The sequence below is a fragment of the Terrapene carolina genome, unplaced genomic scaffold, assembly GCF_002925995.2.
Source record: "Terrapene carolina triunguis isolate 2854851 unplaced genomic scaffold, T_m_triunguis-2.0 Scaffold58, whole genome shotgun sequence".
NCBI classification, from domain to species: domain Eukaryota; kingdom Metazoa; phylum Chordata; order Testudines; family Emydidae; genus Terrapene; species Terrapene triunguis.
The window spans coordinates 13,033,477-13,048,832 of NW_020664409.1; the positions used below are offsets into that span (position 1 = coordinate 13,033,477).

Sequence of the window (15,356 nt, forward strand, 5' to 3'; positions counted from 1 at the left end):
TTCTTCTTAATTGACTCCAGGTGTCCTAATTAGCCTGCCTGCCTTAAACTGGTTCTAGCAAGTTCCTGAATACTCTAGTGCAGCCCCTGCTCTGGTCACTCAGAGAACAGAAAACTACTCATCCAGTGACCAGTATATTTGCCCTCTACCAGACTCCTGTATCCCACTGGTCGGGGTCTGTCACAGAGCGGACTGAACACTTATGCATATGCTCAACTTCAATGAGAATACTCACATGAGCCTATTATGCACATGGACAAATGTCTGCAGGATCAAGGCCTACTTTTATTAACTTTAAGTGAAACATCTACACCACCTTCTCAGGAAAGCCATCTAGAGGTCAAGTTGTATTCTATATAGGTGCTCCCTTCAAAGAACACAAAATTTGAAAGCCAGACGGACTCTTTAAAAAGGGAAAAGTAATTGAATAGTAAAAATCACCACCACCACCACCTCATATGAATACTCAGTAGAAAAACACCTTCGTTTTCCAAAGCTATAGAAATAATTCTGCCCTAATTTCAAACTGCAAGAAGTCACTGATTCCTTGTTGAGATGTGATTAACATGGCACTGCAGTCTCCTGCCAACAGAATGCTATTTATCAATGTAAAATATGGGAGATATGACAATATAGTAGAAATGCTATCCTTTTCCTCTTATATTCTCAAATTTTGTATTCATTCACATAAGCTGGGATTTTCAAAGGGGCCTAAAAGAGTTTGGTTAGCTCATCAGGGACTATTCACTGTAGTATTTCTCCCTTTGCCCGATAATTTGTCACATACAATCTGAAAAATTCCATCTTGGTAAGAAACTGCACTGGAGAATATTATTTACAGTTAGAAAAATGCAGTAGTCCACTTGTACCCTCAACACAACTGTTGGAAGGCAAATGTTCAAAATATGCATCTTTTTCAGTATACATGACTATTTAATGAAAAATGAGTAAATACCATAGCCAACAGAAAGATTCTGATGGTATTCATATTTTTAGTCAAACTCTTTCAAAGGGAATGACAAAACAAAACTACAGGTGTACAAGTTAGTTTGGAAGTTTAAGCATGTGACTTGGCAGGAAGTTACACTTTATCTAATTATACGTAGCAGATATCAAATGATCCTGCTTGCTTCTTAGCACCAATAAAATAAATTTAGTGGTCTCATCAATTTGGTTGATGAGGTAGACGGCCCTTCCATAGTGTCACTAATACAGTTTGCTTTCATCTACTTCCCAAACTGAAGCATTTACAAGAAGGCATAGCCTGAAAGTCACTTTCATATAGTCTGAAGATGATACACAGAAATAATACAGCTGACTACCAAAATTTCTGTCTGCAAACAAGGGATGTAAAGAAGTAGTCTGAGTTCCCTACTGTTCATACAGAGTGCAGGGATAGAGGATGTATGTTCTAATCCATTTTCATGTATATTCACACTAATAATATCAGCACATCCTGAACTTACAGAAAAAAAGAAAAAAGAAAAAAAAAACGAACATAGCCACTAGTGACTGCTTGACATTGTCAACATTTCTCCAATATTTTCAATCTTAATTGAGCACTATTACTACGTAAAGAATAATAGGTTTTACATCACTGACGTCACACCAAACAATAGTACAAAACACGAGAGACTTCTTAGAGGCTTGTAGTGAAGATAGTATCTTTATTTTATTAAACACTTTTCAATCTTTACAGTTTCCACTGATTATGTTGAATAAAAGATTAAATGCTAATTCCAGCATCTCAGTTGTGTTTATTGAATTCTGCTCACACAAGTTTCAGGAATATATTTTCAGAACTGGGAGCACAAAATTCTGTACACATGCATGTGCATGTACCTACACACTGAAGTGATTACATGTATTAATGTCCAGGATCTGTGAACACACTTCTGAAGGTAACAAAAATCTTACACCCTTCTACACTGGTACAGGTATCAGGGCACCAACTAAAATGATGCTAAGGAAAGGTTTAAAAAAAAAAAACATTAATCAAATGCCATTCTTAAACGCCACTGTTCTTAATGAGCAATGTAAAGAGATATAATGTTGGCAAAGCAGCATTAAAAACAATTCTAGTCACTTGAACAGTAATGAACACTAATTCTGACGGCTGGACACTAACAACTGCATGTATTTTGTTAATTTAGACCTTGATCCTAAAAACATGTAGGCATGTGCACTTTATACAGTTGAGTGGTTCCATTAACATCAGTGGGAGTATTTACCTGTACAAAATTAAGCATCTGCATACAGCGTGTTTCTGTGACTGCCTTATGGTAGTAGTGCTTATTTATGACCTTCCAAGTGTGTCATTTTATTCATCTGAACTGAAAGACACAGATGCTTAGTAAAGTTGGGTTTTAACTTGTCTTCTCCACTTAGTTCCATTGTAGACTATATTAAACACATTGGTGTAAATATGACATGAAAGCTACCATGGATTTAGTATTTTAATGACTACTGTCAAAACCTTAAAAGCAAAAAATGCACTTTGAGCACGTAAATTAAGACTAGAAATTCTACAGATGAACATGCATTTTTAAATGAATTCCACGATATTTACTTCAGCCATAAGTGCTCGCACTTCAGTAAGCTAAAATATTTGGTGTCTCTTAGTGTCACTTAAAAACCACAGTGCTGCTTTTACCTTTCACATGTAAATTATACCCATTTTCTAACAAGTCTGCCTCTATCTTTTACTCTATTATTAGTGTTCGCTGCGGTTTAACGTCATCTTATTTCTACTTTAAGTCCAGCATGCCATCTGCAACGGTTTTCAGACAACATTTAATTACTTCATCTCAAGAATTGCTATAATTCCACTCTTAACATTTACTAATTTTTTTTTTTTTTTAAAAACCCTCTATATTAAGATGCCAATTGTCAAGATGCTTGCATATAAATAAATGACTTTTTAAAAGAATCTTAACTAATCCCTGCTAAAAAGAGTGGCCACTTAACTGCTGTCACCAACCCTAACAATTAAAAAAAAAATTGTCCCTCTAAACTACCATTATAGTAAGGGAATTGTTGGTAACCGTTTTTTCTTCTTTGAGTGCTTGTTCATGTCGATTCCATTCTAGAGGAGTCACAAGCAGTATCCATGGAGGTGGGCTTAGAGTTCACGGTCGTGCGGCTTGCAACACTGCTCTACCGAATCCAGCATCATCTTGGGCCTGCTGGGTAAAGCGTGTAATGAGACGAGAATGTGTAGATAGATGACCAGGCAGCAGCCCTGCAGATGTCCTGAATCGGCAGTTGGGCCAGGAAGGCCGCCAATGAGGCCTGTGCCCTAGTCGAACGGGCAGTTACAATCACCGGCGGACACATTTTCACCAGATCGTAACAGAAACGGATGCAGGCAGTGATCCAAGATGACATCCGCTGGGTGGACACTGGACAACCTTTCATCCTGTCTGCCACCACGACAAACTGTGTCGACTTACGGAATGGCTTGATTTTTTCGATGTAGAAGGCCACAGCGCTTCTGACGTCCAGAGAATGCAATTTGCGCTCTTCCTCCAATTTATGAGGTTTTGGAAAGAAGACAGGCAAATATATGCCTATGAAAACTGTAACTATCTTGGGCAGGAAAGCTGGGTGCGGACGCAGCTGAACCTTGTGCTTATAGAAAACTGTATAGGGTGGCTCCGAGGTAAGTGCCCTAAGCTCAGAGACCCAGTGGGCAGATGTGATCGTTGTTGGCATCACTGAAACTTGGTGGGATAATACACATGATTGGAATGTTGGTGTGGATGGATACAGCTTGCTCAGGAAGGATAGACAGGGGAGAAAGGGAGGAGGTGTTGCCTTATATATTAAAAATGTACACACTTGGACTGAGGTAGAGATGGACATAGGAGATGGAAGTGTTGAGAGTCTCTGGGTTAGGCTAAAAGGGGTAAAAAACAAGGGTGATGTCATGCTAGGAGTCTACTACAGGCCACCTAACCAGGTAGAAGAGGTGGATGAGGCTTTTTTTAAACAACTAACAAAATCATCCAAAGCCCAAGATTTGGTGGTGATGGGGGACTTCAACTATCCGGATATATGTTGGGAAAGTAACACAGCAGGGCACAGACTATCCAACAAATTCTTGGACTGCATTGGATGATACCAAACTGGGAGGGATTGCAACTGCTTTGGAGGACAGGGTCATAATTCAAAATGATCTGGACAAACAGTTCTGGGCACCGCATTTCAAGAAAGATGTGGAAAAATTGGAAAGGGTCCAGAGAAGAGCAACAAGAATGATTAAAGGTCTGGAGAACATGACCTATGAAGGAAGGCTGAAAGAATTGGGTTTGTTTAGTTTGGAAAAGAGAAGACTGAGAGGGGACATGATAGCAGTTTTCAGGTATCTAAACGGTGTCATAAGGAGGAGGGAGAAAACTTGTTCACCTTAGCCTCTGAGGATAGAACAAGAAGCAATGGGCTTAAACTGCAGCAAGGGAGGTCTAGGTTGGACATTAGGAAAAAGTTCCTAACTGTCAGGGTGGTTAAACACTGGAATAAATTGCCTAGGGAGGTTGTGGAATCTCCATCTCTGGAGATATTTAAGAGTAGGTTAGATAAATGTCTATCAGGGATGGTCTAGACAGTATTTGGTCCTGCCATGCGGGCAGGGGACTGGACTCGATGACCTCTCGAGGTCCCTTCCAGTCCTAGAATCTATGAATCTATGAATCTATGATACCTGAATAATTGCTCTGAGATTCGTCAGAACAATTCAGATGACAGTGATACTTTGTAAGTTAACCCTCACTGTTCACCAAGCGTGTCATGGAGGAGGAGGAAAATTATATTATGAAGATCTGCATTGTTTCATCATTTGGGGAGGAAGGGCACACAAGGACTAGCTGGAAGGGGTGTCACACAGAAGAGGTATTCTGTAAAATGGTAGTAAAATATATGGTGAGGTTGCAGGATGGAGCAATTGGTTTCATTTTCTTGAATATTATGCTCAACTTAGAGAAAAAAAATGGGGAAAAACAGTTACTAACTTTTCCCTAACTGTTGTGCAACACATCTCTAAGAACATCACAGTTATGGAAAGGCTAGTAATTGTTTCTTTGAATGATTTCACATGCTCACTGTAGGGGACTCACAAGCAGTCCCAAATGGAGGTGGGTTAGGAGTCTTTTTGAACAAGGACTGGAGGACCACTCATGCAAATTTAGCATTGTCTCTAGATTGTTGAGAAATAGCATAGCAAGAGCAAACATGTGACACAATCACCAGGTTGCTGCCTTGCAAATGTCTAATATGGGCACGTTAGCCAGAAATGCCACAGAGGTTGCTTGGGATCTAGCAGAATGTCCAAATATTCTATCCGGCAGCTTCATGTTAGTCAATTTGTAACAGGTGAATACAACTGGATATCCATGACAAAATCCTTGTGAAGTGCTCTTCCTTCTGTCTGCAAAAGCAATGAACTGAGACGAAGACCTGAAAGGTTTAGTCCATTCCAGATAAAATGCTAAATCTCTTCTAATGTCTAGAGTGTGCAGTCTATTTTATTGCCATGAGGCTCTGGGAAGAAGGTCGATATAAAAATTGCTTAGTTGATATGAAAAGTGGAGACAAGTTCAGTAAGAAAGCTTGGATGGGGATGAAGATAGACTATCTGTGAAAAAATTGTACATGGAGGATCTGACACTAACGCCCTCAACTCCCCCACTCTCCTGGCTGATATAATGGCTACTAAAAATGCTACCTTCATTGAAAGGTGCAACAGAGAGAAGACTGCTAGAGGTTTGAAGGGAGGACCAATCAGCTTTGTTAAGATTGGATTCAGACTCCATAGTGGAATAGGGTTCTGTACACGCAGAAATAGTCCGTCCATGCTTTAAAATTCTTAGTCATCCGATTAAAAAAAGGAAGTGGTTATCCACAAGAGCGTATAATGCTTGTATAACTGGTAGGCATATCCTGATCAAGCTAGTCATCAATCCTTGATGTTTCTGAGATAAAAGATAGTCCAGCACCTGCTAAATAGAAGCAAGAATAGGGGAGACCCTTTTCAGCCTTGACCAGATGGAAAATCTCTTCCATTTAAGCAAGGTAAGTTGTCCTAATTGGTGGTTTTCTACTATTCAGCAGTACTTCTCACACCTCTCTAGAGCTCCAGGCTGTCAGGTGAAGGACCTGAAGATTGGGGTGAAGGAGGCAGCAGTGATTCTGAGAGATCAGGTCTGTGTGAAGTGAGTGACAGTGGAGAACTGATTGAGAGGTCCAAAGGCTGTGAAAACCAGAGCTGATGGAGCCATATAGGGGTGATCATTATAAGCCATGCCTTGTCCTGCTTGGCCTTGTACAGGACTTTGGCAGAAGAGGGATAAGAGGAAAAATGTACAGCAGACTCTCTGACCATGGCAGTAGAAAAGCATCCATCAATGAACTCAGGCTGTGTCCTGCTCTGAAGCAGAACTGGTGACATTTTGTGCTGTCCTTTGTTACAAACAGATCTGCTTGGGGAGTTACCCAGAGCTGGAAAATAGATCTTGCTACGTCTGGGTGAAGGGACCACTCACAGTGTTTGATCAACAACCTGCTCAGGTGATCTGCGAACGTATTCTGAACCCCCAGGAAATGGGCTGTTTTTAGAAATACAGGTGTCTATATAGATGCCCCGAAGTAGTACTGCTTCCCAACAAAATTTGAGGACCAGCAGCTCCACCCCCCCTTGTTTACATAACACATGGCGGTTGTATTGTCGTTCAGCACCAATATGCCACTTCCCCGAATGTGAGGAAGGAATGCCATGCAAACTAATCAGATAACCTGCAACTCCCAGATGTTTATGTGTAGGCTGAGATTTTGGAGAGATCAGGGACTTTGCATCTGCAGGGGCCCCAAGTGAACCCCCAACCCAGAGACTGTAGAGGTGGGGCAAAAGGAACTCCCTTGAAGACATTGGTTGGGTCTATCCACCAATCTAGGGAGGATAAGCTATGACTTGGTATGTGCACTGACATGTCTATGTGGTGCCTTTTTGAAGAATACACCTCTGTCAACCAGTCCTGAAGGAGTCTGAGATGCAGTCTAGCGGACTGGACCATATAAGTGTACACTGCCCCAGAAGCCTTAAACAGTTTCTCACCATGCTGAGAGGATAAGCCTCTAAATCCAGAATAAAAAAACACCACTGAGGAGTCCTTGTGGCACCTTAGAGACTAACAAATTTATTTGGCCATAAATTTGTTAGTCTCTAAGGTGCCACAAGGAATCCTCGGTGTTTTTGCTGATACAGACTAACACGGCTACCACTCTGAAACCTAAATCCAGAATGAGGCTTTGCATTGCCTGACATACCCATCCCCCACCTTTTGGAACTTATTTAACTGCTGTAGACCTAAAATAGGCTTGAGACCCCTTTTGCCTTCAAGATCTAGAAATATCAGGAGTAAAACCTCTTTCCCCTGAACAAATGAGGGACCTCGTCTATAGCTGCTACAAGGAGGAGTGATTGTATTTCTTGTAGCAACTGTCTCATGAGAGGGGACCTTGAAGAGGGATGCAGATTGCGGGGTAGAAACAAATCAGAGTGTACATCCCACTTCCAATGTGCTTAGAACCCATCAGACTGTTGTGATGTGGCTCCAGGTACGACAGAAACAGAACAGATGGTTTGCAAAAATCAGAGAAGAAAAAGATGGCACTCTTATAACTGGTAGACTGCTCTCTACCTGCCCATTAAAATGAGTTCTCAGAAGATGCTGCCTGTCTTGATGAACTGGTGGCTGTTGAAGCAGAGGGGAGTGGTGGGCGTCTCTTGTACTCTCAGCTTCTTCTCCATGGCAGGTCTTGGGCCTGAGGGACAAACCCCTGAAAATGCTGGAACTGATGAGGATGGAACACCTTCCGTTTCACTGCTAGGATGTAAATGTCCAAGGATTTTATGGCTGCTCTAGAGTCTGAGACTTCGTAAAGTCTTGTCCAGCTTTTCTGAGAAGAGTGAAAAAGATAAATCATGGATTGCCTGCTGCACCTTGGGAGGGAGGCCAGAAAGAGTGTAACCCGGGAAAGCATCTCATCCTGATAGCAGAGGCCAGGCTGTGAGCTGCAGAATCTGCTGCATCGAGACCTGCCTGCAGAGCTGCTCTTGCGACCAAATTTTCCCTCCTCTATTAAAAACTGGAACTCTGTTCCATCTCATCTGGGAGCTTGTCTTTCAACTCAAACTGTATCCCACAGGGTGAAATCGAACCACCACAGCAAAGCTTGCTGGTTTGCAATACAAAGCTGTAACCTGCCTGTGGAATAAAGGCTCCTCCCAAAAAAGTCCACCTTCATGTCCTCTTTATTTTTGGGGGGTTGGCACCTGGTGCTCGTCTCTTTCTCATTCACTAGTGCCACTATAAGGGAGCCAGGAGAGAGATTATACAGGTGCTCGAACCGCTGAGAGGGGACATGGTTGGTTGTGCGTGTGTGTGCGCGTGTGTGTGTGCGTGTGTGTGTGCGCGAGCAGAAGAAGGCAGGGAATCTGGGGACTGACAGAGGATCTTGGTAGGCTCTAAAATAGTTCTCCCTATAAATGAGATTATTCTGGCTGGAGACACAGATGTCAAAGTGTCCACCAGCTTTTGAGACTTTTCCCAGGACTCCTTCAGGTAGATGTCTAAGGCCATTGCCATCCTCCTCAATAATTCCTGATGGGTCTTAAAATTATCAAGAGACAGAGAAATAAGCACCGCCACAACTGCCTCATCAGCAGATGAGGAAGAGGATGCCAACAGTACCAAGGGCTGGTTCAATTCCTGCTCCTCTTGCAGATGGTAATGAGAAGGATCCCGAATCTGTTCAGCGCTGGGCTTGGTATTTGATGCTATGATGCTTATGGTGCTGATGCTCCTGATGACCAATAGATGGTTAATATCCGGACTGAGGTTAACAGCTCAAGATGGAGGCTGTAGCACTGATTCAAGCAGTAGATATTTTAGTCTGGCTGCAGTCTTTTTTTAGAATGGGGCTTAAAGCCATTAGAAATGGCACACTTGTCACTCATGTGAGGTTCCCCCCGCACCCAAGCAAGTAAGGCAGCTGGGGTGAGGGTCACTATTTGGCATTGCCTTACCACGAAAGTGGCAGGGCTTGAAACCCAGAGGTGGTTTGGCCCTTTATGCTTGTGAATGATGTGCAAGGCAGCAGAGAGCACTGGGGCCACCCCAACGGGTACCGTTAAGAGAAAAATCTCTGACAACTATGCACTGGAGAGCTCAAACACCTACAGTGGAATGGACATGTGCAATCACTCAAAGAACATTGGGTTGCTGTATCTAGGGTATCCCCTCCCACCTGGTTTTGTATGCCATTGGTCTCATAAAAATTCCTGCTCTGCGGTATGCGGGACAAACTCCCTGCTGAAATAGCAATGCCATTTAATACAACTGGCAGTTTAAGTGACTTTCAGCACTAGCATTTTTGGAACTAGCATATACAGATTCTGAATTTGACTGACTCATTTAGTTCTTACACGGTTTTGGGCATTTCTAAACCAGAACCAGAAAAGATAGGTCCTTTCTAATTCTGAATTGGACCTGCAACCAAAGCCATAGGGACAGGTTCAGAATAATGCATCTGAAGTTTGAATCTGTTGAAATTAGGTTCTGTTTTAGCCCATCTCTACCTACGGTGACTGTTTGTCCTGGAGGAGACGTCTATGAAAATAACTGAACAAAACTAGATGCCCAAAATTAGGATAATAAAACCTTATTAGGCACCTAGCTAATTCACCTCGCTGAATTTCAGAAGTGTTGAATACCAGCAGTCCCCGCTGACTATAGTGGAATATAGATGCCTACATTTAAGCCCCAACTTTAAACATTTTGGCTTGCTGCTTTTATTATGTTTTTTGAAAAGCATAATTTGTTACCTCTAGCCATCCCACAACTGAGCAAGTGAGACAATGAAGTGTAAATGTTACCTCCCAGTTTCTGTGCTGCTAAGCAGGAACACAGTATGGGCAAAATATTTAAAGTTAAGTGGCAAGCAGGTGGCAAGCTATGATTATTTTTTCTGTGGCTAAGAATTGTGCACATCCTACTGTGTGTTAGTCTCTCTCCCCCATTTCCCTTTCTGAGCCACCTATTTGTCTCATGCCCTCATTATGTCTTGTCTTTCAGACTTAAGCTCTTTGGGACATATTTTCTATGTTTGGACAGCATCTAACACAATGGGGCCTCAACACTGTTGGCCTCTGGGAGCTACCACAATATAAAGGTTAAATTATTTTTTTTTAAAAGTAACTCATGAGAAAAGCCCCAATTTGCCAGGAAAGAGTTCCCCTGATTTCCAATTGGATAGTGCATTTGTCAAGCCCCAGTAAACATAACTTAAGCAGAAATGCATCTAACCACTATTTTCCATAATTTTCCTAGCAGCCCCAGTGAACCTTTAAAAATTAGTCAGTGCTCTACCAGTTTTGTAAAAGTCCTATGATTCTGAAACTGAAGGTTTGACAAATAGAAAATTGGATTTTAAATTAACTAATGATTAGAGTGTCTCCTGTTAACATCAAGACAGGAGTGAATCTGAGAATTTTACAGTTTAGCTTCTTATATGACTATATCATAGGTAGCATTAATTCTTTGTACTGCTCTACATAATTGGCTAATCTGAAGACAGACAGGGTCAACTGAGGAATCTGCATGATCCATGAATAAATACATCATACGTATGCAGAAGTCACTTTCCCCTTGGGTTTTTGTCCAATATACTACAAGTTGTTCTTGGTGATCAAATTAGGACCAAAATTTGACCTCCACCCATGAAACTTGTAATCTTGAAAGTCATGACCTCCACATTATTCTTTATTTTAAAATTCAGAATACCCATTTATTTCAAAATCTCATTTTTCTTCTTCCTGAAGTCATTAAATTCTTAGATTTTTCTTTCTTCAACAGAATTTGTAAAATTTTGGACACAATATGCAGTATTTTTGATTAAAATCAAAGCAGCCCAATTGTACCACAATCACTGGCTGTCAGAGGTGCTAAAGAGTAACAATCATGATTAAGAAGGGGAAACAATTTTCCAAAGGCCTAGTCTGGGACCAGTTTCTCAGAAGCTCCCAGCTGAAGATAGCAACTGACGTATACCTTTTGGAAGAGGAAGACAATCAAACGAGGTACCACTTTTGCATTACAAAGCAAAATGAAAATCGTTGTGTGGATGTCAATTTTTGGCTCAGTAATTTGTAAACTAGGAGAGGGAGATGGGAAGAATATGGAGATTAAGAGAGTGCACTTTTGAAGTTGTTGATTGATACACTGACATCAGATTTTTACATGCAAGCATTTTAGGAAAGTCATACATACATTCAGTCCAACATAAAAGCTTCCCAGCGCCTTGAAACTTCGAGACAAATTCCTCTTCCCCAATGTCAGATAAAGAACAACAAAACCTTTCTAATTACTCTTTCAGAATACTTGCTGTCTTGACTGTTTCAAGTTTCTTTCTTGACAGTTCATTTAAAAGTATTAGAACAAAATGCAGGCTAAAAAATGGTGATTTAGAAAAGGAACTGAAAAGAAAACTGCCTTTTCAAATATCAGAATGGAACTTAAGAAATTCATATTGGGAAGGAGCAAGGAAAGTGGAATGAAGGAGACAAAAAGAAAAAAAGACCATGAAAGCGGGAAGGGAGAACTGAAAGCGGGAAGGGAGAAGTGAAAACATGTAAGTCTTCTGACAAAGAAAAAAAAGGTGGCAAGAGATTTCTGTAACACATGAAGACTTAAAGAATATAAAGATAGAGACAATGAAAAGGAGAACATGCAGAAGAATTCATCTTGCATCTCAGCATTTATAATACTTTGTACTTCTGTAGCACCTTTGAGGATCTCAAGTGTTTTCAGAGATAATTAAGTTGGCCCCAATACTCTGCCAAGTAATTGTTAGCTACATTTTATAGATAGAGAAACTGAGGAACAGAGATGGTGTCTACATTTAGTCAGTTCAGGCAACAGGAGCTGCTGAGTGCTCAGAACGGTTGAAAATTAGGTGACTAATTTAAATACCTAAAATCCATACTCTGGAGCCAAACTAAGACTCCCACTTCTGAAAATCTTGGCTTAAATGACCTGACCAAGATCACAAAGTCTGTGGTAGGGCTCCCAGATCTCTTAGTTGCTAGTTCTATTCCTTATATCACAAAGCCAGCCTTTCTCCCCTTTTATTTTAGTATCTTAATTCAAAGGTGAGTTAATGTTTTTAGTGCAGATAGACTAGTAGAAACTCACTGTAACACTGGTCAGTTAACCCTTTAAAAACAAAGATAACTTCAAAATAGGATTCCAGAATAATCTCCCATCTGAAAGTACGTGTATGAGGTAAGCAAAGAGGAAAAGCTCTCGAACAAAAAACTGTTAATGCAGCCAGCTGTATATTTTATTTGATAGCCAAACAAATCCAAAGTAATGAATAAAACTTAGAACTGAAATTCACATGCAAAACACACTTGTTTTGGGATATAAATTAGCCTAATAAATTCTACAGCATATAAAATACAAAAACAGTATATTCTCTTTGAGGTTTCTACAAATACAGTTAAGGAATTAAACTCATTTGTAACACTACAGCTGTTCACCTATTTCTGTTCATTTCCTTTAGTAAGATATTGCAAGAGTTGAAATCATTTTTATTTTTAAAGAGGTAAGCTAACTAAGCCAACTGAATTAAATGTTATCAAGTAACAAAAAAAACTGATCTTAGAAAAATTTAATTTGAAAATAAACTTAAGTGATCCTTAGCTACACTTTCATGTACCTGAAGGATGAGTGCTCCCCGTGGACCGGTAAAGTGAGGGGAGGAGCTGGAGACTGGATATACAGAGACTGGACAGAAGACTGAGAGCCCTTCCTGATTAGCTTTCCAGTGTTGGAATCATAAAGCCGAACTTCAGGACCCGGCTGAAACTTTGGATGGATGGGCGTCGGGTGAAACAGAGCAGTCTGGAACGCGCTGTGTGTATCAGGAAATGTGGCAGGACTGTTCTCTCTGTTGAATGTAATTTTTAAAAAGTTACATCAGAAATTTACATTAATTAATTATTTGTAACTGGAAGTGGAAGCATTAGGATTTCCCTTTCAGAGAAAGGACACATTGGGCTCTGACAAAACAGAGCATTAGAGCAGTCAAACAGATTATTACAGGGCAAAATGGATCTGCCTTTTTTCTAACACAGAAAATAATTTTTTTAGGGAGTATGTTCTCAGTACACATGAAAATTCCACAGAACTTAATAGGAATAATGTATGCATAAGGAGAGAACAGACTTAATGTCATATTTATTAACAAAAATGAAAATATTCTAAAACAGCTATCTTAAAACATTTCTCAAAATTTAGTTTCTGAAATCTTAAAAACACAATTTCCTCTATAGCATTAAAACTAATACATAATATTTGTCTACCACAGTAATTTGTAGATACTAATACAAACCAGATAAAATGTGCGAGTGCACACACACGTTCATTTGTACAATGACTTGTAGGATACGATAAATATTTGCTATTCAATATTGCTCTTAAAGCAAAACAAACAAACAAACAAAATAGTACAGCAACTTCTGCCTCAAAGAAATTTACAAAACACCAAATTAATTTACTATTGCACTAAGCCACATATATGGCTACTTTAGAAAAAAAGCCATTAATAATGCCATCAAATATGTCAGTCACTTAGATTAATACCATGTGGAAACACATATACACACACAATAACAAGGATAGAAGAACTAGCTATGCATCATATAGCGATGTAAGGAGGAGGCAAACCTATCTTAAGAAGGGTATTCAGCAAAAGTTAATCTCATATATTTATACATGCCAGCCTTTTAAAGTTCTGCCACAACACTGAGATTTAAGATCAGATACTTCATAGATAAAATTATCCATTTCTCTCCAATGTTCTTAGTAAATTCATTTTATATGCAAATAGGATCTCTTCTCAAGAGTTTATCTGCTTTTGTAATTTATTCGGCACCTGAAGTTGCAAGCCCTCTAGGATAGCAATCATTGCCACAAACAACTCTGACAGCAGAGGATTTGACTTCAGAAAAAATGCACATGCTGCTACACATTAGGAATTCAAGTCTTAGTTCGTATTTTAAAAGTCTCCCTAGTAAGAATATGAAAAAAATATACGATGCCAGAGCAACATTTTATTTTAAATGAATGTGTTCAGTATATGGAAGAGAAGACCATCACTGCAGCTCATTGAAACTGCAGTGTGAATTTTAAGTAAGCAGGAAAGCCAACCTTTTGGTCTTAGAGGAGGTGATGTTGGCAATTCACTGAACGACATTCTGCTAAGGATTACTTTCTGTCTGGAGGCACCATCCTATGGTGAAAGGATAACTAAGGTATTGAATATTTGGGTGTGTAAGATCTCATGGCACATTTTAAAAACTAGTGAAGTTACAATCCATTTACTTTGGACAAAATTTTCAAGGCTCCTAGATGTCTGTTTAGGTTTCTAATTAAAAAACTACCTCATTTTTAGACATATTGGGCACCCACAAACCCTATTTATGGTACAAATGTTAATCCATGCACATGACTTCAGTTAAGTCTTCACCAAAGGATGGCAGTAAGCAATCCCTAGCCTGATGTCATTCATTAAATCACCAATATCACTTTTCGCAGCACTGTCAATTTTCCAAAGCCATCTCCTATAAAAAAGGTCACGCTCTTCTGATCAGTTTGCAAGACTGATAAGATCAACTGATGTGGTGCAAACAAGAACACAGACAGGACTTACAAGGTCTAGGACAAAAAGCAAAAGCAGAATCTCCGTTGGAAGCCCCTTGCCATCAGCTCTTTCAGTCACATCACCTCCTTCAAGAGGGCTCATCTATAGTGGCCTCTTCCCCCTTTGGTATTTTTCTTTAACCTTTCTTCTGCTTCCCCTCTCCCATCCGAGGTTTATCCTCTTCCTATTTTGCTGTTCACCTCACTCCATTGTTTTTGTCTCTTTCCTTTCTTACCATCCTTCCTTCATTTCACCCATTTTGTTCTCCCATCAGTTCCCCCCCCCTTGCTCTCATATTTATCTTCCCCTTTTCTCTTCCAACCTCTCCCCCCATTTTTTCTTCTTACATTCTGTTTTTGTCCTGGGTTTCTCTCTTTCCTTCTCTTGGTTACCAAGAGTAAAATGGTTAGCTGGTCAGGCTTCTCATACTCCGTGAGTCTGCGTGCTCGCAGAATGGGAGACTGCATGATTATGTTATGGTACACCTCCATTCCTGGTCCCTACGGGCCCTCCACAGGACTAGAATGCAGCACCTCTGGTCAGACCTGTTGCTGCTTCTTAATTAAAGTCCCCGCTTGTGGTACTACTAGTCCTAG

The 15,356-nt window shown here is 40.3% G+C and overlaps 1 protein-coding gene across 3 annotated transcripts in view; it reads right to left on the reverse strand.

Annotated features, from left to right (window-relative positions):
* The window catches only part of CTDP1 (CTD phosphatase subunit 1), a 171,883-nt gene that overhangs the window by 108,504 nt on the left and 48,023 nt on the right, over positions 1 to 15,356 (reverse strand). For all 3 annotated transcript variants that reach the window (XM_024205115.1, XM_024205113.1, XM_024205114.1), the window contains exon 10: positions 12,775 to 13,005. In XM_024205115.1, the coding sequence (XP_024060883.1) occupies positions 12,775 to 13,005 (231 nt within the window). The remainder of the gene's footprint in view (positions 1 to 12,774; positions 13,006 to 15,356) is intronic.